Consider the following 21,677-nt stretch of genomic DNA (forward strand, 5'->3'; position numbering starts at 1 on the left):
GAGTGGCATGTTATCCCCCCCCCCCCAACCATTTTTTTTGCCCATTTGAGGCATACAAGACATGTTGAGAAGAAAAAAAACCACAATGAGCAGTGCTCTTTGTTAAATCGGTTAATAGGTTCCACTTAGTTGCACTAGTGTGGCGTCACACCATAATTTATTGTAACTGTAGGTCCAACATATACGTTTGTAAACAAATACATCTATTCTTTGGCCCTTAAAAAAAGGGTGGCTTTTTACCCCCCCCCCCCAACCATTTTTTTTGCCCATTTGAGGCATACAAGGCAAGATTAGAAAGAAATGTGCTTGAAAATGGTACAAAACAAGCCAAATCAGTCATTTCAAGTGTCAACTTCAGCAGCAGCAGCACCAATGGCGTTAGGATTGTGTTGGCATCACCATGGTGACAAATGCGGCGGCTGGGCCACGTGACTCTGAAATAACGTGATGCCGTCCAACAGGGTGAGCGGGATGTCTCTGATGACGGAAGGCAGGTCTTCCTGCTGTATCGGGTAAATGACCGCAGAGAGGCCCGGACGCTCGGAGGAAAACCTGCAAGAGAAACGCCCAAAATATTAACAAAGTATGTCATGTCATTGTCAACACTGCGTATGCTGTACAGGGTCACTCGGGAGTCAGAGTCCAACCCAGCTGACTTCGGGCGAAAGGCGAAATCCTGAACTGGTTGCCAGCCAGTCGCAGAGCAAAAAAAGAGACCAACAACCACAGCCACACCGTCAATGAGCAGGAACCGAACCCACGCTGCCTGCACTTACCCAAAACATGAATCGCTAATATAAATCACACAGCCATAAATTTGTGCTTTTATGCAGACCTGTCAAGGAGAGTTTTCTGGAGATTGCGGCAGGCCACCAAGGTGCCACCGGTGAACATGTGGCACATGACCAGGCGGCCGCAGCGCTCCACAAATGACTCAGCCGCCGCCCCCTCGAAGGAGCCGTTGCGCGAGATGAGGCAAAAGCGTTGCAGGCGAGAGCAGCAGGAGAGGGCGTCGAAGAAGGACGAGTTGGCGTTCAAATAGGGCTGCTCTAACCTGAATATACACAATCACAACAAATATGGTCAAAATGAGCCGAAAATGTGACCTTTGAACCAAAATGGTAGAGTTCCTGTGTTTTGTCAGGCATGGCCTATTGATACGTCTTTGTGCATCTATTTATGACAAACTTGTAGACCAAATGTCATGTTGTTCGTATAAACCGGTTCTGAATTTTCTAAGACAAGTTTGTCATTGACGGACCTCTTGAAAATTTCCCAAATAGGCTTAAAATAAATCACCAGTTCGAATCAAAACAGCAGACGACATGCATTTTCACGCGTAGATTTTTCATGGCAGGATTGTCGAACAAATGCTTTGGGGGCGTCCGCGTTACCTGAGTTCTCGTAGCTGTGAGCAGTTTCTAAGCGCCTCCAGCAGGGAGGCGTTATAGTTCATGATTTTCAGTGTGCCGATGTTGGCGAGCGACAACATCTGCAGGTCCTTGCACCGCGTCACGAGGTGGGCGAGTCCCGTGCCTCGAAGGACGCCGGGCAGGCCGGCCAGCGTCAGGCGGCGCAACCGCCGAAAACCTCCCAGCGCCGCCAGGTGGGCGTCGCCAACACCGCGGGCCCACGCGCACATGCCGCGGGGCTCCACACTCGCTCGGGTGCACGGCTCCAGGCGGGGCAGCGCTGAGACGAAACCCGGCCCGATGAGCTCCAAGGCCTCCATGGAAAGGCATCCGGCGGCCAGGTGGCTGATTCCCAAGGTGCTGTCCCCGACAGCTGGGGAGAGTATCCAAAAGATTTATTCAAATCAAAACTATAGTACAGGTAAGAATTCTGTTTAAAAACAAAATTCAAGAACAGCGGTTGACAGACGAGATTCCGGCCCAACACCAGCGCTCTTTTCTTTATCCTCAACGTAAAATGGTAGAAGTAGATTCTTTTTCATTTGGGTCGCCACAACTGCTATATTTCCTCCCAGTGGCCAGGAAGGGCACAAAGGACTAGCAGGTACAACAACGGTTTAATTCTTTATATTCTTTTTAATTATGATATTACTCTGTTTGTGCTAAAATTCTTTATTTAAAAAAAAAAACGTTGTGGGGCAGGTTAAACAAAATTTGTTCCATCCATTTCAACGGGGAAGGACACGGTTGTTGAGAGTTTTGAGCATGTTTGCAGAACGAATTATCACAATGAAAATACTGTGTTATGCAGTTGTGAGCTCGCATTTTCAATTTTATTTTTGTGTGTGTGTGGGTATTTTGCCATCTTTTTAAATCTCATTTTATGGCAGAGGGCCCAACCGATTAAAGATGATGCAGATTTTGATATTTGGCATAATAAAATTCCAATAAGGGATTCATTGAAAATAAACTAAATTAATTTGCCAATTTTCAAAGAGCTACTATTGGCTATTGTTTTATTTTTATGATTGTCTTATAGAGTAGAATACTGCAGTAGAGTGCTATTTTTCTTCTTTAAAAATAAATAAATAAATAAATAAATAAATCATTCCGCAATTTTCTTAGGTTGTTGTAGCGGGTGTTCGAACATCTTCACACCAACCTTGGGTTCCTGTTTCCGTGCCAACTTTGTAGTTCTGCACGCCCACTCGAGGTAGTTTTTTCAAGCCGCGTAAGAGTAAGGATGACGAGTTCTGCGCGGCACAGAGATGCGACTGCATGCCGTCCGAAAGGGCGCAGGCCGGGAGGGTGAGCGAGCGAAGGTGCCGGAGTTTAGCCAGGCTGGCGCACAAATGGGGCGTGGCCGGCGGGAGTGCGGCGGCGTGCTCGTGATGGTAGTGTGTGTTCATCAGGTTCAAGTGGCGCAGGTTGACGCAGCAGGAGGCCAGTCGGCTCATGTTGGCGGGGAGCAGCTGATCCTCGGCACCGCGGCCCTCCGAGTACGGCGCGTGGTTGATGCCGCTCAAGTTGAGGCTCAGCAGGCGCGAGGCGTCTCGCACGCCGCCCTCCAATAGAGACCGGAACACCTTGTGAGTACAATAGGTAGGGAGGTAAGTGTTCATTCCATCACACTTTTGACAGATTAATAAAAATGACATGGCGACATATGCTTATTATCGAACTTGCAGTAATTCTATCTTTTTAAGGGCAGTTTCTCTCGCTTACATTGTGCTTCATTGTGTTTCTAGGCAAGGCAGCTTTATTTATAGAACCCATATACAAGGTAACTCAATGTGCTTCACATTCCAAAAGCACACCACTGAAAAGCAAAACAACTAAAGGCAGTCAAGGACAACGCAAAGAGAACAAAAGTATCTGACCAAGATTGCTTCAACATACATTCCCACCATTTACAAATGATTTCAAGCCATTTAAAAAGAAAGAAAAAGGAGCTTTCTAAAATTACTAAAAGGCCTTACAGTGAAATTGATTTCAAAGACCTTAATCGAAAGGGGTTGGCTCGAGTTTAAAAATAAACTCGCATTTTCACTTGGGGCTGACTCGACTTCTGTCGCGTGCTTTTTCCATTTCTGTGTTGCATAACAGCTAAATGCTAGTTCACCATGTTTACTTTGAAACCTGAGCTCCACTAACTGACCCGAGTCTGCAGGAAGACAATTATATGTTCTTTTTCAATGGTCTTATTTATAAAAAAAAAAATAATAATAATAATAATCAAAGGGATTATTGACATTTCAATGAATTTCAATGTGTCAAATTTATTTGACATACGAGCTTAGTGCAGAACAAAAATAAACTCGTGAGTCAAGGCACCATTGTATTGCAGTTTTTCGGCTTCATTTTAGTTTGGAGCGTTTTTGGTTTTTTTTTTTGTTTTTTTTTTGTGTGTGTGTGTGCCACAGGTACAGATGACGACTGACAGAACCCTTTCTACGATGGAACTTTCCTGTACAGGGCAGGACAGCGGCTGAAGCTCAGGTGCTTGGGGCTGGTGCCTTCCAGCGCCTGCTTCAATGACGAAGAGTCCAGCCAAGACCGGGGAAACTGCAGGGCCTCCAGGTCGCCACGCAGGCCCAAGCTCTGGGCCAACGAGGGGGCGGTGGGCCAGCGGGCCGGGTTGGGGCCGGGGACGGACACCAGGAAAACGCGGAGGCGCTCCGGAACGTGAACACTAAACACGGCCAGGTAGAGCAGCAGCAACGTCTGGTTCACCTAAGCACAAAACAAACATCGCCTTTCATGGCTTTTGTCGGCAAATCGTCTCATGTAGCTTATTGGTTTCTGTTGATGTATGTCTACGTCTTGTGGAACAAAACTAGAACTATCGAGCCTTTGAAGATGCCGAACAGAAATTTCAGGAAGGGGGTTGTGGAGGAAGCTATCGCCTCATGAGAGGTTTATGTATGATGAGAATTTCGGTGTATTGTGTGGTGTGTTTGTTTCTAAAAATGTATCGGTATAGTAAAAGTGAAACGGATGTAAAAATACTCATGGGTTTGGGGGCGAACCTCTCCTGGAGCCAGTCGGGCGCTGAACTCCTCCAGCCGCTCGTAGTGCGGCACGCTGCTCTGACCCACCATCAGGTGGCAGCTGACGCCAGTGCCCTCCCTGGTCACGTCCGAGATGTCGAACTGCAGCGTCAGCCTGACAGCACACAAACGCAACACAATACTTTGCATCTTACTCGCATGAGAGTAAGCCGTGTGAAAAAATACCGTCCAGGTTTCGTGCTCTATATGCAGACGAAACAGGCAGGATTGCTTTGAATCATATTTAATCAATATCATATTTTTTACACAGACCTTTACATTTTATTTTGTAATTTAGCTGATATGATACTTTTAAAACTTTCTTTTGTAATTTATTTTTAATTTTACTTGAATTTTCTATCTGTATTATATGTACTGAAACATGTATTTTAAATCTATATAAATTTACAAATTATATCTATAAAATTCACAAAATTACATATGTCTGTAATGCGATATCTGTGAAATATTTATTCTGAACAAAACTCTTGAATTAGATTTTTGTTTTGAAACCTATTTTTAGCCTTAGAACTTTGAAAAATTGCCTGACAAAGGACATATTTTTCATTTAATTCAGATTTTTGTGCGTGATTTAACTGTACTTGATCACATGTGCAAATATAATTAGTGTTTTAGTTTTGACATTCATTTTCATGCATTTTTAAAAAATGTATTTTACATTTGAAATTTAAACGTATTCACTGTAATGTCATATCAATTGAACTGTACAAATTATTTTTCATACAATTCTTTTGAATTTAATTTGCACCTATTTTTTACATTATTCTTCATGGTTCAGTTTCATTTTCTGTTGTAATCTAAGCTTGACATTTGATGCATTTGGTTTACATTTTTTTTCTATTTATTTGCGCATTTCATTTGATACTTTTACCACAATTAATTTCGAAAGGAAACATCACCTTTACTACAAATATTTTTTCTGAACATATGTGAATTCAATTATAAATTTAAATGTTCTACGCCACGATGCCCCCCCCAAAAAAAACAAACTTTGAATCCAATTTTTTTACTTTTAATGACATTTTCATTCGGAATTTCCTTTTAGTTATTTTTTTTAATCGTGAAATGATTAAAAAAAAGAAAAATAATTGACAATAAATGTTGTAGGATGGCCACAGTCCACCCTGGACACTAAGAATGAAGACTAGATGGTCGGGTGGCTCCCGTGCGGTCCTTACTTGCGAAGCTGAGCGCAGCAGGGCACCACCCCGTAGCTGGGGGTCAGCAGCGTCTGCCGCAGCTCTGCCAGGCGGCTGAGTCGGTCCACCGCCTCTCCCGCCAACTTGCCGGCGTCGAAGCCCGGCTGCACGTCGAAGGCCAGCGAGCGCAGCAGAGGCAGCGAGGCCACCAAGCGAGAGAGGCGCGACGCCGTCATCCGGCACCCGCTCAGGTCCAGACGCGTCACCGCCTTGCAGCGTCCCACCGAGTCCACCGCGCTGCTGTTCAGCCAATAGACGCCGCTGAGGCTCAGGGACTGCACGTGATTCGACAGCTGCCGCAGGGTGTGGCGAACCGTCTGATCATCCATCTGTGCAAGAAGAGGGGACAAATATGAGGAAGATGACAGATAAACGTGTGAACTGTACACCCGTTTGTCTCCCCGCGTGTGACATGCATGTCCATCTATTATTCTGCCTGTGTGCATGTGTGTACCGTGTACTCCTCGGTCAGGCATACGTGCGCTAGCAGACTCTTGTCGCGGCACAGCGTTTGCAGCCGTTGGCAGACGGGCGCCACGTTGGTGAGCAGGTCGCACACGGGCACGTGGCGCAGGATGCACAGAAGGATCTCGTCAGACAGATTGGACATGCCAACCGCTGCCGACGCCATCACGAGGTCTTCCTCGGCCTGGCCTGCATTGAAACGTTGACCAACATTTGTGGGTTCACCAAAATGAAAATGGAGACAGAGCATGACCTACGCTTGATTTTTTTTTGTTCACTGTAAAATGTTGCCCAGAAATGTTGTTATAATTAAATACATTTCTATATTTAGTTAAAATAAAAATGTAGTTTAAAAAAAAAAAAAAAACTAAAACTGTACATGGGCAACATAAACACATTTTATACAGTATTACTGTACCTGAAAATTCTACACATAAATAATAGAAATTGTTTTTATTCATTTTAAATTGTGAAACGTAATAAAAATGGCAAACGTCCATGAGCTAATAATTGTTTTTTAAATTATTATATATATATTTTTTTTATGTCTGACGGGTTTTTCATACAATTACGGAAGAGTGGAGTTCACAGAAAATAAAAATAAAAATCTTCAGAGTGAGGCGTTTGAAAGTGATCCGCGCCACATAAGGAAAGGAGATACTTTCTTGAGTCATGCTGTTGATTCATAGCAGTTAAAAGATCCCTCTGATCACTGATGGTGGACATACACTGAATCAGAATCAAAATCGCCTTTATTGTCATTGTATAGCATATAACGAAATTTGGGTTCATTTCGTGAAAAATAAGATAGAATAAAATAACGATAACGAAATTTGGTTTCATTTCGTGAAAAATAAGATAGAATAAAATAACGGTGAACAAGCAGACTGGGAGAAATTTTCGCCACGAACAGAACTGTGACGTTGAAGTTCACCTGGCGATGTACCAATTAGCCTACATGCTACATGGTGCTAAATTGTTTATCCTCCCACCTGGTGAACTTGTCGCTCCTTCGACGTCTGAAATGTCAGCAGCGCCGCTCAGCGTGGACACCGTTGACACTATTATTTTAGATGTCAGGTGCTCAGCCGCTGAGGAGACATGTTTGCTTTCGGGCTTCAATTCTCCTCCCCACCGCCTCCCGCTTCGCCTTCTTGGCATGTACGGACATAATTCATCGCTGCAAGACGGCGGAAGAATTTACGCGTTGCACCCAACGCAGGTCAAAGCAGTCTATTTCCGATGAATCGATCAGTCCGAGCAAGATGACGACAGCCTCACACAATTAGCATCAGCGGAAGAATTGGTGAGTTGGAACTCCTCGAGTGGAGTTGACGCTCATAATTCCCCTTGGATCTTCCAATTCTGAATTTAATTTTGGTTAATCACATGCTGTTAGGACGGCTCACCGAGGGGCCCTCCGTCATCTGTCAAAACAAATCGCTGATGCACGTCGTCTGGTGTGAACATGTTATACATCTTTTAAAAGCTGAGTTTCTGGAGATTTGAATGGTGCCCAACATTTTACAGTTCTCAAATTTGAACTGGAACTTGGATAGATCTCAAGCTTTGATCCTGTAGTGTTTTCAAGTCCTAATCAACATTCTAAATTCATTTTCAAGGCAGATTTTGTGAAAAGAAATTGGACGAACATATGATTCGCCTTTTCTTTCTGTTTTCAAACATCCATTGTTCAGTGACAGGAGCGCTTACACAGATTCTGACTGTTGTGGGGGGGACATTTTGAATATTTCATAAAGAGACCAAAACTATGTTGATACTCCAAATGGTTCAAGAACAGCTACAAAATTAATTTGGGTGCACCTTTTTTCAGGCGTTTTTGGCAAAAATGCCCTCAGCCTAAGGGGTTAAACAGTTGTGATGTCTTTATTAACATAAAAAAGATACATTTATAGTTTATTAGTTTATTTCATTATTATTTTTTATAATAGTAATAACAATAATTCATTATTAATATTTTTATTTATTGATATATAAATTTACAACAAAATTGACACTAAAGTTGTACTTGATACTTGATAAATCGGCTGTTGCAACCATTTAAAGTCAAACACTAAATTAAGCTAAGCTAATGTCGAACGCTACATTAAGCCAAGCTAATGTCATAAATGGCTTATCAACATTCTTTTTTCATATGTGAAATGTCATAAACGGCCTATCAACATTCTTTTTCATATATGACACCATCTGTAAAAGTGTGTGTATCTGATTGCTAATTACTCAACTCAACTTTATTTATATTTAAAAAGCTAAAGCTGTACTCCCAAACAAAGTGCTCTGCATAAAGTCAAAAACGGACATAAAAAAAACAAAGTTAAAACAATACATTCATAACAAACATTAAATTCCTTGCCTACGTCAAATGCTCAAATGACAGGGATTGGTTTATTACAGCAGTTGTATATACAAAAGAAAATATGACACTAACACTGGCTACATCCCTCGTGATGATGTAGTCTTAGCTGAGATGAAGTCATTCCCCAGCAGTTGTTAGGCTTCCTTAGTTTGGCGACACAGCGCGGCTCCTCAGACAGCCGCAGGTGAGGTACTTCATGGCGGTCATGCTGATGTGCATGAGCGAGCCCAGGTTGAAGAGCATGTGGTAGAAGGCGTGGACCGACAGGCCGCCCGTCTCGTCGGCGTACTTGAGGGCCACTATGGGCGTGTACAAAGGGTTGGTCAGATTGCGGAATCGCGGACTGCTGGCTTCGATCACCTTCTTGGTGCACTGTGAAAATGGCAGCGGTGGCAAGAGTACTCGCACTGTGGACTGAAGCAGGAGCATAGATACAGTACTTGTGCAAAAAAAAAAAAAAGTCTTACTCTGGCTATGTCATCCGGCGTTTGTCCCAACGTCTCAAAAATGTCCACGGAAGACGGCAGGTAGACGTTCTTGAAGTAGTGCACCGTGTCCGGGTCGGTCCCCGGGTACTCCTTCTGCCGCACGTCTTGTATCATCTTGGCCTCAAACTCCGTGTGAACAGGGCCAGGCTCGATCATCGACAACCTGAGAAGGAAAACGCCAAATATGGGATCACAATTCGGTATTATGTATGAACGGCGGTTCTCAAACTGAGCTCCAAGGGTCCCTCTGCTGTAGCTTTCGGGGAGCTTTTCCAAATCCAGTTCAACATGGCGTTAAGGGGACCACACTGTATTTATGAATAATTGGTGTTCAAATTGTGAGAGGGTCCTGGGGAAAAAAAGTCTCCTCCAGTGTAAGGTGTCCCCCGAATCCCAAAATGTTTGAGGATTCCTGACATATCAAATGATGCTTACGTGACGTTGAACTTCAGCAGCTGCACGGCCAGACTCTCGCAGAAGCCCTCCATGGCAAACTTGGAAGCCGCGTAGACGTCGTTGAAGACCACTCCTGTTCAAAGAAAACCAACCAAAAGAGGGTCTCCTGTATATAGGACTGGAATCGGTCCGTAAATGATTTTTTTTATTTACGATAAACGATGTATCTTTGTTCATCTATCTATGCCAGCAGTTGGTCGTGAGAGGGCGAGACCTTAAATGCTCTTCCACTAGATGGCAGCACGTTGAATTGTGCATCCACCTGTTGCTGTTGATACGACAGAATAATCGCTTCGTGTTTGACTAAAAAGGCCAAGATTCCACACTAAGCGAGTGAATTTGTGAGTAAAGTTGAACAACGATGCTCACGATTTCCGTCTACTTTTGGCAACAAAAATGAATGTAAAATATGCGCCTTGACTCAATTAAACAGTGATTGGTGAGAGCTTCGTTTCTGCTGTCCATTTTGTCTCTGCTGGCGGTCTTCAAAGGGACAGCGGTTTTACTTTACTCTCAATTCATCACTTGAAGTCGCAATGCAATTTTTCCCAGCGTTCTTGAGTGCAGCTTGGGGAAGTGGCCGCCGCCCACCTTGGAGTCCCATGACGCTGCTGACCACGATGATGTGTCCCCCTTTGCGTCTCTTCATGTCAGGCATCACTTCCTTGATCATTCGGATCACACCAAAGAAGTTGGTTTCGAACACCTTCTTCATCTCCTCGATAGGAATGCTCTCCAGGGGGCCCACCAGGCCGATGCCCGCGTTGTTGACTAGTCGGGGAAAAAACACAAACTTGGTTCAGTGAATTGACTCGGTTAGGTCAAGACATCGTCGGAGTCTGCAGTGTTTCTGGTGAGTCCGTTGACTCAAGTCAGTCACACGATGAAACCAACCGTCTGTGTCGTTTCTTTTCCGAGATCCTCTGATTTGTTTTCCAATCTTGAGATGGCCTGGCGCTGGCCCCACCTTACCTCTCTGAGCTCAAGTCTGCCGCCCAGACACTACTAGATGCAGCGAGAACTAAGCGGAGGTATCCGAGCGTCCCGGTCCCCTGTGGATCCAATGAGTCCTCTCCCTTAAGTCCACCCAATCATTTTAGACCAGGGTGTTCAGCGAGTCTAACCGAAGTCGGTGTCACGATTTCTCTGAATCTGCGAATTTAACTCAGGCAACCGATTCATCGGAATACGACAGCGTTTTGTCGAGTTTTCGTACGCCAGCCAGACACCCAATTCACCCGAGTCTGTCGTGTTTCTTGGCTCAGTGCACTTCTGAATATGTTGTTTCTGGAATGCCAGTCACACAGCCGAATCATTTGAGTCGCTTGCTTCAACCGAATCTTCTTGTCGATCTTTTGTTTTTTGTTTTTTTCCCCAGCGACTCTTCTTACTCAAGTCACCCGATCATCTTTGTCGCGAACCGGTCGTAGCCTTCCAGGCGACTCACTAAGGACATCGACGTGGCGATCCTTGATGCCGTTGATGCACCGTTTGACCGACTCGTCGCTGCACACGTCCAGCACGGCCAGAGAGAGCGTTTTCCCATACGCTTCGCCGGCGGCTTCCACCAACTTGTCCTTGCGCTTCAGGTCCCGCATCGTAGCCACGACTGCGGACGGAGCAAGCAAAGGAAATACCTCCAGTGGTACTAAATTGTCTTTGACTGTCATAACACCACTTTGTTAGCCACGCGACAGGTTTTGTGATGATCTCCACTTCCGTGATTTCCAGCGGGAATGAGGCCGAGGCTACAAACGGCGGAGCAGAGATTACGGCTGAACGAGGCTATAAAAAGACGCTCACTACGCTGCGCCGTGTCAAACTGAGTTCACTGGCTGACACGTAACACACAAAAGATGCAGTTGAGTGGGTGTCGTTTGAAGGATTCCCCGCTTTGTCTGCGTTGCACGGACAAAATGGCACAAACGCATCATAAATCGTGTCAAAGTGGTGATGGGATGGACGGATTGGATGAATCTTGATGCTAAAGATGCTCACGTGCGCCAAATGTAACGCAAAGTAGCCTTAGCGCATGAGATACTTGACATATTGGTATCAGTGCCCTGGAATAGCCCTCAACAGCCCCCATCATTATTGCAACGTATCTTCCGCACAGTTTATTTGATTGATTTTGGATGCATAGCAATATGAATTAGGAATGAATGCACCTACCGTGGTAGCGCTTGTCTGCGTCCTTGGCCAGCATGACGGCCATCCTCAGGCCGATGCCCGACGAGCAGCCGGTGATCAACACCACTTTCTGGCCGCCGCTCGCCATCTCCGTCCGCTGAAGGCCGGGGCGGGATGAGTGCCCAGACCCTAAGAGGATCAAAGTCACATGGACAAGACGCGGATTAACCTCGGTGAGTCCCGCGGCTCAGGTCCGGTGCAACACGGCCTCCCCCTTCTTTTTTTTTCTATTTTAAGACATTTTTATTTACAAAGAGAAAAAAACTCAAAGAGAAATTATTTGTTCGTGGGTCTGAGAAGTGCTTTTAGCCATGTTTTTCAGGAGGAAGACCCATCTCAGGCCAATTTAACGATTGCTAAAACGAAAAGGATTTAACATTACAAGGGTCATTTTTCATGTCTTTTGGATTTCTGGATGTTATTGGTGATTTTGCATTGTTCTCCTCCTCGCCATAAACTGAATCATGAAGAAAAGTACATTGTCTTTCTTTAAATACACGGCTCCAGATGGCCCCTACATGGTGGCATTTTGTTCCTGAAATTTGAGACAGCGCAAGTAAATTTTCATCGACTTGCATCTGTGTGACCAGTCAATGTATTTTCTTGAAACGTGGAGTACATTCTATCAATTATGATCACATTTTTACGACATTTAGCTCCCGGGGAACAACCAAATTCCCAATTTTAGTAAAAAAAAAAAAAAAAGCCGCATTTATGGAAAACGTGTGTTCAGTGTGCTCTAATCCCAGCTGCCTTCTTCACCCCCATAAACAAAATGTCTTTCCAAAAGCAAATGGCGGCTTTTTGAACTTTTATAGGTGTTTTTTTTTTTTGACCGAATTAGGAGTGAGACCATTTTACGTTTTACTTTTATTGTGTGCCTGCGCGTGTGCGTGTGTAGAATGGCATGGCAAAGACACACAGGAATCTTCAGAAGCATATTTTTATTGGTTGAGCAGCAGTTTTGTCCTGTCCTAGCATGCTTTGACTGTGTGTGTGTGTGTGTGTGTGTGTGTGCGTGTGTACGTGTGTGTGTGTGTGTGTGTGTGTGTGCGTGTGTACGTGTGTGTGTGTGTGTGTGTGTGTGTGCGTGTGTACGTGTGTGTGTGTGTGTGTGTGTGTGTGCGTGTGTACGTGTGTGTGTGTGTGTGTGTGTGTGTGTATGTGTGTGTGTGCGTGTGTGTGTGTGTTTGTGCGTGTGCACAAACTAAAGATGGCACAAGTGCTCATTTGTAATTATGCGTATATGTCTTGTGTAATTTCCCGCACTTACTCGACTAGTCACTTAATAATGCTAATTAAAAGAGAAATGAGGTGGATGGAGTTTCATCAAGAGGAAGGAGGGAGAGAGGAAAGGAGGAGGTGGAAGGAGGGGAGAGAAAGTGAGGGAAAAGGAGTCCAGGGTGGGAGGGAAGAGTGAACGTGCAATAATTAGAGGGGAATTTTTCTTCCCTCCCTGCCGTTGTCGTTTTCCGCCATCCAGAAAAAAAACAAAAAAACAGCGCGCTTGGAAATTTATCACTTGAATTGATTGAAGGCTTCCTTCTTGATTGATTAGGAGGAGCAGCAGCAGGAGGGACGCAAAGGAGGCCGAGAAGACGTCGGACGAGGCAGGATGCGGTGGGAGGATGGATGGACGCTGCTTCTCTTCTTCACCGTCGGGCTTCACAGCTCAATAGCAGGTAGGAGGAAGGCTTATTCGTCAGAACAAACCTTTTTTTTTTATTCTATTTTTTAAAAAATATGACATGAGGGGAGCACATTGGCCAAGGGAAAAAAGTCACGTCAGTGGTACCTCAACTTACAAGTGACCCCACCTTTGAATTTTTGAGTTATGGGACTTCACCCGTCCAATTATTAGTCTGCAGTTGTGTGCAAACATTTTGGTTGCGTGCGCCAGATGGTGGCAGCGAACTTCCCAGCTTGGCAATTTTGAGCACGTCTTCGGAAAGGAGTCAAGTGTTTGCATTCAGGATATTGATTGCTACTCCCGGTCGAAGTTTGCCATCAAACTAATCATGCTGTCAAACAAGCAAAATGCATTAACTTTTGCGTTAAAAGTGCACAAGCTTAATGCTCACACAACGCGGCAAATGCCATCGATGGACTAACAAAACCAGCATCAATATTGTAAAGGGCAGCAACACAGCATACCGCAAGCACTATATTTCTGCAAAAATGGGTGTATTGCAGGAAAAAAATCTACATTAACAAAACTATATTTCTGAAAAAAACTATATTTTTTAAAAAAAAGAATGGATATTCTTGAGACAAAAGGTTCTATACCCCCCCAACAAAAAAAACAATATATATAGAGAGAGAGATAGATATATAGGGTATGAAGAAAGGTTTTTAAGATGTGGTTAGGGCTTCAAGTTAGGATTCCTAATGAAGTTGGTTTTCAAGCCAAGCTGACTTTCTGTGTCCTCTGCGGGCTGCCTGTCATCACCTCCCCCCAATCGGCCCTGAGCGACACCTTGTTAAAATATCCCAAACCGCCATCTTGTGCGCAAACATGCTCATTATTGTGCTCTAAGTACATGGCCAAATGTCATTGTCTTGTTTTCGTCACATTCAAAGAGGAAAAAAATGAGCCACTTGTTGATAGGCAGGGTTCGCAGAGCTCAACGATTGAAACAAAAATGATGCCATTTCAAACATTTGGCTCCGACTATCAGCTAATGCCACTCGTTGCTCGGTCCAGTTCCATCGGCTCAAACTTGCAATGCCCCCCGGACCGATGAAGGAAATGATCACTTGCTGCAATAATTCGCCGGACTGGACTCATAACTGCCCCTTCGAGCGGTGAAACAAAGTGCCGCGCGCCAATGGATGCTAGCTTCAGTTAGAATTGCCAAATTTGAGTAAATGTGGAGAAATTTGTTTTCGATAATACATTTAAGAATCAAATAGAAGCCATTTGGTGCGTTCAGTGCCCCCAAGGCAGAGCGGCCACGGCACCAATGTTAAGTTACAGATCAAAGACATGACAGGTGATTTTTCATTTCTCAAGTTTGTTCTTATTATTATCCAAATGATGGTTCTTATTATTGTGGGGAGCTGTACACTCGCTGCACATTGACTCGACACATGTCATCGATGTGTTTGGACTTGCTCTTCCATACCTGCGCTTACTTTGCGCCTCGCTGCATTTTTCAACCCTGTGCTGCTCCTTCATACTCCGCCTAACTGTGTGAATGCTGCTCATTTTTTTTAATGCCTGCTCGTGTTAAGATAAGAAAACTTTTATTTGTTTCACAATGGAGAAATTCCCAATTTACAAATTTGTACTAGATTTACTTTTCAAGCCACTGTTGCCTTTCTTTTAGCTTACCAGTCAAGTGTTGCGTGTTATTTATTTATTTTTTTTTGTAGTCCCCAAACTCGTCCGCTTTAACTTCACTTAGTTCATTCCCTCACTGTAAAACACAAATATGAGCCGGTCACATCAAAGGTCACCACATTAGCTATATTCCAGATTCAACACAAATATTCGACCTTAATCTAATGTTGGCCGGGCTGGGCTGCGGCACGCCCGCGACCTTTGTGAGCATAAGCGGATCACTCAACTCAACTCAACTGTATTTCTAGAGCACTGTCAAACAGCCATCGCTGCATACAAAGTGCTGTACATGGAGCGCTACACAACAGTAAAGCAACAAATCGGTAACAAAAACCAGATCACATAATTGATGGATTCTTTTGGTTGCATTACAAACTTAAAAGCATTCTCTCAACGTGTTGTTAGACAGAATGAATGAATGAATGACAAGTTGGCAGGTTCGTTGCCAGGCAGAGTTCATAGGCCTCAACCCTAACTTCCCCGAGGGCCAATGAAAAGATGTGCTCAGCAGAGCTTTTGTCAAACTGAAATCACAACCACCACATGGGTCAGTGAAAAATGGATTGAGTTGCTGCTGGACAAAATGGGCCATAGGTTGGAACGTAACTGGCCTTCAAGCTCATGTCTAATTTTCCGGTTGTTGCTCGGCAAAATTCACAGGGCTCAAACTTTGGCCGGGTGGGAGCTTGATCGCAAGCTTTACACCTGGATGACTAGAATTCCACCTGTCAGTCATTCCTGGAAAGATGAACATACTTGCGTACACGACTTTGTGTGTTGTAAATAATGCGAACAGTCAAGTCTGGCCTGGGGGCTTAGCGTGCTCGCTTGTAGCCGCTAGCGTGACCTCCACTAAGTATTTCCACTATTCCCCAAACACCTCCATAAATATTTTTTGATCATTCGAAACACCAAAAAAGTCTGATTTTAATTTAAAAAAAAAAAAAAAATGCAAATGACATTCAAAATATTATTTCCCTTTCTGGGGTTTGCTTATTTCTCCTAATACTAAACAAGGGTTTGAACAGGTTTTTCTCACATCTACTTCCACAGGAATAATCGACATATTTTTCCTATATATATTCATATTCTAGTCATTTTATATGCGTCAGATTGTATCGGAATATCAATTAATGTTCATTTTGTCAAAAACATAAATCTAACCACGAGCCCAAATAAATTCATTTTCTCATGTCGGGTTTTATAGCTGACCAATGCGAGCACAGCAAAATTTTTGCTCTCAAAAAAATTCTAACGTGGACGCCGCCATATAGCGGGCGCAAGTGAAATTGTTGCCCGCGAGACCAAAAAAAAAAATTGGGCCGAGCAACTGTTTGTGTCTCGACAATCGCGTCAGTCGGGTGACTTGTAAGTGGAGCTATCAGGAACATTTTGGAACGTGCTGGACAGTGTGATGGTGGAGGAATGCACTCCTCGCTCTTTGTTCACGATGAGAACGTAAAAAAAAAAAAAAAAATAGGAAGAATGTCGGAGCCCCGCTGACTCGCAACGTGATGACTTTGAAATGCCTTTGACACCCCAGCGAGACCTGCGATCTACTGGGATGCTCGTGCTAATGATCCATCCACTTTATCGTGTGTGTGTGTGTGTGTGTGTGTGTGTGTGCGTGCGTGCGTGCGTGCGTGTGTTTTGAAGGGCAGCAGGAGAGATTTTTCCATTGTTTTTGGTCAAGGAGGAAATGAAACACATGCTCTCTCCATTCTACCGTTTGACTTGGAGTCATGCTTCCCTTTTCCTCTTGGTTTTGGATGTTTTTTTTCCTGCATGAAAACAATACACTTTGCTATTTTTATTTGTTTTCTTCCAAAGCAATGAGAAAATGTGTTTAATAAAACCTAGAAAATCTTTTTTTTTTTTTTTAATGTAATGTATCTAATTGCATCTAATGAATTTGAATTTTAAAAATGCTTGCATTAGTTCAATGTTTTTAAATGGGAAGGCAATTTGCAATTTCGGTATTTTAGCAAGGAACACCATATCGACGTATATAATTTACTTTTGTGGGCCAGATACATCGATGTGGGGGGCTGGATCTGGCTCGCGGGCCTTGACTTTGACACCCGTGTTTTAACCCAACAGCCAAGTAAATCATTTTAAGTGTTCTTTTCTTCTTCCCAAGCAACAGGGAAAGTCATTGTTGTTGTTTGACGTCACCATTTTTTTGGATTAAATATTTTAAAAAACAGACTCAAAGTTGAAATGTATTTTTTGTTATTTTTCTAGAATAAAACCGATTAAAAAGGTTTTGTGGGGGGGGAAAATCCAAAATTATTCTTTTTTTTTCAGATAAAGAACATTTCTTAAAAATAAGTTAATTTTATTGTGATTACAAAAAAAGACTTGGTCCCCCTCCCCCCCACTTCATTTTTAATCCGACATCATTTTTGTTTTCCATCTTAAAGCTGCACCATATCAAATATTTCATTCCAGAAAGTCATTGTTAAAATGTTGCTTTTTATTTGTTTTAATTTCCTGCTGGTCTGCACGCTTCAGACTCGCCAATCGAATTGGACCCGTCGTTCACATCAGAAGCCAGTTTCGTGTCTCCAACCATGACTGCCCCGCAAACGCATTACATTCTTTGCCTGAGCTCACATGATGACACACTAATTACCAACACGCACTTTACCGCACTCCCCCCATTACAACAAACACCCCATCTGACACACACACACGCACACGCACACGCACACACACACACACACACACTGTCCGATAAGTTGTTGACTGTTCAATAAGATTGACGGTGGATAAAAGTATTGGGACACGTGTCGGAAGTCAAAGGAAGTCCGATACTCCAGAGGATGAGGAATGATTAACGGATCGGTAACTTTATGCTTCGCTCAAATGCTCCTCAGGCCATGCAGCTGCAACGCCATTGCGTGCGTGTGAGTGTTGTCATCCGATACTCCATTGTGTTAAGTTTAGCTCAGCAGGCTCGCTTCAGCAGTTTTATAGACAACAATCAACATCCTTTGCTTTGTTGAATAAAATTTGCACGCAGGTGCACGCACACCTCTAAAACAGTGGCAACACCAGTTACAAATATGCAGACGAAACATTTTTTCAGTCCCGACAATGTAAATAATATACACTCTTCATAAAATGGGGATAAACTTTCATTCTATGTTTACTCTGGAGAACGGGGGGCACGTGGAAATACATTTTGGAAAATACCGAAAAGTCAGTTATCTGTACATGCACAATTCAGGTGGGGGCCTGTGTCAAACTAGCTCCATCGCTGCATAGTACTCATGACTGGTCGGTTTTGTAACCATCACTCTGCATCGGGTCGATGTTATTTGCAGTTCAACTTGCAGTAAGCCTCTCTCTTCAAGCGCATGCCTCCATATGCTATGTGTACTGTACATACTGTACATACTCTGCGCCTGCCCTTTTCATCCACGTGCGCGCGTTTGTTTGAAGAGCAAACTGTCCGTGTCTCGTCTTGTCACGCTCACGCCAAACGTTTGTCGTGCCACTTGACTGAATGACAAAAAAAAAAGCAGAGGCTGACTTCACACAAGCTCGTCGTCACGCATATGTTGACGCCATCAAAAAATGCTGAGGCTCGCTGTCTGCACAAAAACAACAAAGGAAGCAACACTCTTATTTAGATAGCTAGCTCGTCAGCAAGCTAGATGGATCAGGTCAATGTTAAAGTGATGCGCTGTGCTGCGTTTTGTTCTTCCATGATTTTTCTGCGTTGCGTTGTAAAGCTGCTTTATTTTTCTGCTTCTGTTGGTTTTCCCCTCACACAAGAAAAGGCTATTTTTGTTTTTTGTTGGTTTTAGCCAAAATAGCAGGTTGTTTTTTTTTTTTGTTTTTTTTTTTTTGCTTGTCTGTTTATTTGGTGGGGGTGGGGGGTTCAATAAAAGCAATGCTAATTTGTTTGTGTGTGTGTGTGTGTGTGTGTGTGTGTGTGTGTGTGTGTGTGTGTGTGTTGTTTTGTTTTGTTTTGTTTTGTTTTCAAGCTTGAAGTCGACTGACCTCTTATGACATGTTTGGGGATTTTTCGACTCCCTTCTGCTACTGTTGTGTGACTATCACGCTCTGAGGTGTGACGAAATTCCGGCCAACAAGGCATCTTAATCTTCACATTATAGTTTGAGTACAAAAAAAAAATCTGAAGTCATTCAACCCCTTAGTTTCTTGACAAACCACCGAGCAAGCCATTTTTGTTGTTGGTTTTTTTTTCTTTTTCGGATAAAAGCGAAACCTCTCAACATTTTGTTTTTGAGGCAGGGCTACTTTGCCGTCATCTCGTTTTAGCTCAGCGACCAGACAACAGACATTTTAAGGCAAGTTTCTCAGCCAGTAAAAGCAACAATAAAAGCAAATCATTTTGTGGTCACCACATAAAGGTAAGAATTACAAATACGTGGACACACGCACACACAATACATCTGGCAGGCTTCAACCAGACGTGTGTGTGTGTGTGTGTGTGTGTGTGTGTGTGTGTGTGTGTGTGTGTGTGTGCGCGCGCGTGTGCGTGTGTGTGTCTCGCGCGCGCGCCCGAAAGCTTTACGTCATGCTCACAAATCCACGTGAAGATGATTCGCACCGGTCGAGACATGTCAGCCACTTCTTAGCTTCTCTCTCCGGAGCTCCTTTTCGTGACTTTCTACATGTGGGTGGATGTCGCCGATTTGGATTTTTCATCCAACAAATCTCACTTTACAGATCAGCAACAATGCACCTAAAGTACGTTTTTCCAAACGGGAAAGACAATCGGGAGTAGTTAATGGACTGTTGCTATCAACATGAGAGAATTCAAGGAAGCATAATCCATGGTTTTTTGTAACCATTGAAAATTAAAAAGCAATCAAAGAACCCCAAACCAGTGGTTTTGTAAACAACACAGTCACTTTAGAGTGGTTTGGTCAACAAATGTGTGTTGTTGATTTTTTTTTTTCATCCAACATCATAGACCATTTAGTCTCCAACAAACCAAACATTTGTTTCTTTTTTTTTTCTTTTTTTTTTTTCTTTTTTTTTTTATGAAAACATTTTAGTCTTCAAGGAAAACGTAAAGACAATTGAGAGTCCACAACAAACTGAACATCAAAGACACTTTACACTTCTCACCTGCGTACTGTACATATTTTTCTCAACTTTAAAGACAATTTCGAGTGTTTCACAAAGCCGATGTTGGAGTTGTCTTTTTGTTTCTTGTCTTTGGCAGGCAGTCCAGTCGACATCCTGAAGGTTCTGGAGCTTTCCGAGGACATGGAGGGCGTGTCCCTGGAGGCCGGGCTGTGCACCAGCAGGACAGGCCGAGAGGATCCTGACCTCGCCTTCAAGATCAACAAGAAGGTCCAACTGAGCGCCCCCACCAAGCAGCTTTTTCCTGGTAAAAGAAAGTCCGACCGGTGAGGTCTTCAGCAGAACGACGTGGCCGACACGAGCTAAGTTTTCATGCGCTCTTGCGCTCAGATTCTCCGTTCCCCGAAGACTTCTCACTGATGACCACAGTTCGAGCAGTGAAGGGCTCGCAGGTCTTTCTGCTGTCCCTGTACGACCCTCAGGTTTGTGTCACAACATGTCCTTATGGGAGGGGGGTTCTGTTGGAAGAATTTGGTGCAAAGCAATACATTTACTCCCTCAACAAGAAAATGAGGAAAAAGTAAATCACTCTAAATACTCTCTGGTTGCACAATATGCTTGTCAGGAGTCGGTCAGGTCTTGAACTCTCCCACTTTTTTTTTTTTTTTCCCCAATGGTCTCACAGGGTACACAACAGCTGGGTCTGGAGATCGGACGTTCTCCGGTCTTTTTGTACGAGGACCACAAGGGTCAGCCCACTCCAGAACTCTACCCAACTTTTAGGAGGATCAACCTGGCGGATGGCAAGTGGGTAACGCACCAGAGTGCAAATCACCTGACACACAATTCCCAGTTTTCATCAAGGACTTCTCAACGGCCCTCACGTATGTGTTTTTGGAAACACCCAATTTACAGTTGATAGGCCGTTTCATACAAAAGGTAACTCAATGTGCTTCACATAATTAAAAGTACAACATTGAAAAGTATTGCAAGCAAAAGAATTAGAGACAACTGTAGAAGAGACTTGAAAGTTCTGCTTCCGGTCTATACTGTATATATTGCTGAATGGTCCTGAATACGTCAAAGAAATGGTCATGGAATATAAACCCAGTCGGGTCCTGAGTTCTGCAGACTCGGGTCAATTAGCGGAGCCCAGAATTCAAAGCAAACATGGTGAAACAGCATGTAGCTGTTATGCTGCGTGCCAATGGAATAAGATGCAAACAGAAGCATGCACGCTTTGAATTCTTGGTTCAAAGCTTTGCCCCCCCCATACCTCTTATGATGGTCTTTTCAAGCATTTTTGGAAAATTAATCTTCCAAAATCTTTTCCTTGCAGTAATTTTAGCTGTGCATTTCTGTGAACATCTCTTTGACGCTTCCACTAGGTGGCATCGAGTGGCCTACAGTGTGAAGGACCAGCAGGTCACTCTTTATTTAGACTGTGTCAAGCTGGAGACTCTGAAGCTGCTGCGGGGACCCCGAGCGTACGTCAGCACCGATGGCGTCACCGTGTTCGGAACGCGACTGCTGGACCAAGACGTCTTTGAGGTTGGGCTAGCTCGATTCCCTAAAGTGAGCGTTTTTGCATTTGCCTGCAGTCTAGTCA

The 21,677-nt window shown here is 43.8% G+C and overlaps 3 protein-coding genes and 1 long non-coding RNA gene across 5 annotated transcripts in view; 2 read left to right on the forward strand and 2 right to left on the reverse strand.

The window, feature by feature from the left end:
* Positions 1-240: 240 nt before the first annotated feature.
* Positions 241-7,341, reverse strand: fbxl18 (F-box and leucine-rich repeat protein 18). The gene is made up of 9 exons (XM_019862197.1): positions 7,140-7,341; positions 6,137-6,336; positions 5,662-6,011; positions 4,442-4,577; positions 3,876-4,145; positions 2,575-2,998; positions 1,395-1,785; positions 836-1,054; positions 241-552 (listed from the first exon to the last, which is right to left on the reverse strand). The coding sequence occupies exons 1-9, from the start codon at positions 7,306-7,308 to the stop codon at positions 396-398; spliced, it is 2,316 nt and encodes a 771-aa protein (XP_019717756.1). The 5' UTR covers positions 7,309-7,341; the 3' UTR covers positions 241-395.
* A 29-nt stretch (positions 7,342-7,370) lies between these two features.
* On the forward strand, positions 7,371-11,648 carry LOC109511311 (uncharacterized). The gene is made up of 3 exons (XR_002167284.1): positions 7,371-7,453; positions 10,847-11,113; positions 11,200-11,648. It is a non-coding gene; the product is annotated as an uncharacterized LOC109511311 (long non-coding RNA).
* LOC109511292 (retinol dehydrogenase 8-like) lies at positions 8,512-11,757 on the reverse strand. The gene is made up of 6 exons (XM_019862276.1): positions 11,641-11,757; positions 10,916-11,077; positions 10,060-10,239; positions 9,448-9,541; positions 8,992-9,175; positions 8,512-8,896 (listed from the first exon to the last, which is right to left on the reverse strand). The coding sequence occupies exons 1-6, from the start codon at positions 11,744-11,746 to the stop codon at positions 8,669-8,671; spliced, it is 954 nt and encodes a 317-aa protein (XP_019717835.1). The 5' UTR covers positions 11,747-11,757; the 3' UTR covers positions 8,512-8,668.
* Positions 11,746-21,677, forward strand: part of LOC109511253 (collagen alpha-1(XI) chain-like) — a 34,129-nt gene continuing 24,197 nt past the window's right edge. Inside the window, exons 1-6 of one of the 2 annotated variants that reach the window (XM_019862166.1) lie at positions 11,746-11,831; positions 13,217-13,340; positions 20,208-20,375; positions 20,459-20,550; positions 20,754-20,875; positions 21,457-21,619. In XM_019862166.1, the coding sequence (XP_019717725.1) occupies positions 13,274-13,340; positions 20,208-20,375; positions 20,459-20,550; positions 20,754-20,875; positions 21,457-21,619 (612 nt within the window). In that variant the 5' untranslated portion in view covers positions 11,746-11,831; positions 13,217-13,273. Of the gene's footprint in view, positions 11,832-12,849; positions 13,341-20,207; positions 20,376-20,458; positions 20,551-20,753; positions 20,876-21,456; positions 21,620-21,677 lie in introns of those variants that run through there. The other variant, XM_019862165.1, reaches the window with a different exon arrangement.

The sequence above is a fragment of the Hippocampus comes genome, unplaced genomic scaffold, assembly GCF_001891065.2.
Source record: "Hippocampus comes isolate QL1 unplaced genomic scaffold, H_comes_QL1_v1.1 scaffold7, whole genome shotgun sequence".
Lineage (NCBI taxonomy): Eukaryota > Metazoa > Chordata > Actinopteri > Syngnathiformes > Syngnathidae > Hippocampus > Hippocampus comes.

Excerpts from the sequence above, each read along its gene's own strand:
- fbxl18 (XM_019862197.1), bottom strand. The coding sequence starts at position 7,308 with ATGCCAAGAAGGCGAAGCGGGAGGCGGTGGGGAGGAGAATTGAAGCCC. Across the intron at positions 6,337-7,139 it reads AGGAGCGACAAGTTCACCAG|GCCAGGCCGAGGAAGACCTC; the intron begins GTGGGAGGATAA and ends GTTTCAATGCAG. Across the intron at positions 4,578-5,661 it reads TGCTGCGCTCAGCTTCGCAA|GCTGACGCTGCAGTTCGACA; the intron begins GTAAGGACCGCA and ends GTGTGCTGTCAG.
- LOC109511292 (XM_019862276.1), bottom strand. The coding sequence starts at position 11,746 with ATGGCGAGCGGCGGCCAGAAAGTGGTGTTGATCACCGGCTGCTCGTCG. Across the intron at positions 11,078-11,640 it reads CGCAGACAAGCGCTACCACG|TCGTGGCTACGATGCGGGAC; the intron begins GTAGGTGCATTC and ends CTCCGTCCGCAG. Across the intron at positions 9,542-10,059 it reads CAGCGTCATGGGACTCCAAG|GAGTGGTCTTCAACGACGTC; the intron begins GTGGGCGGCGGC and ends TTCTTTGAACAG.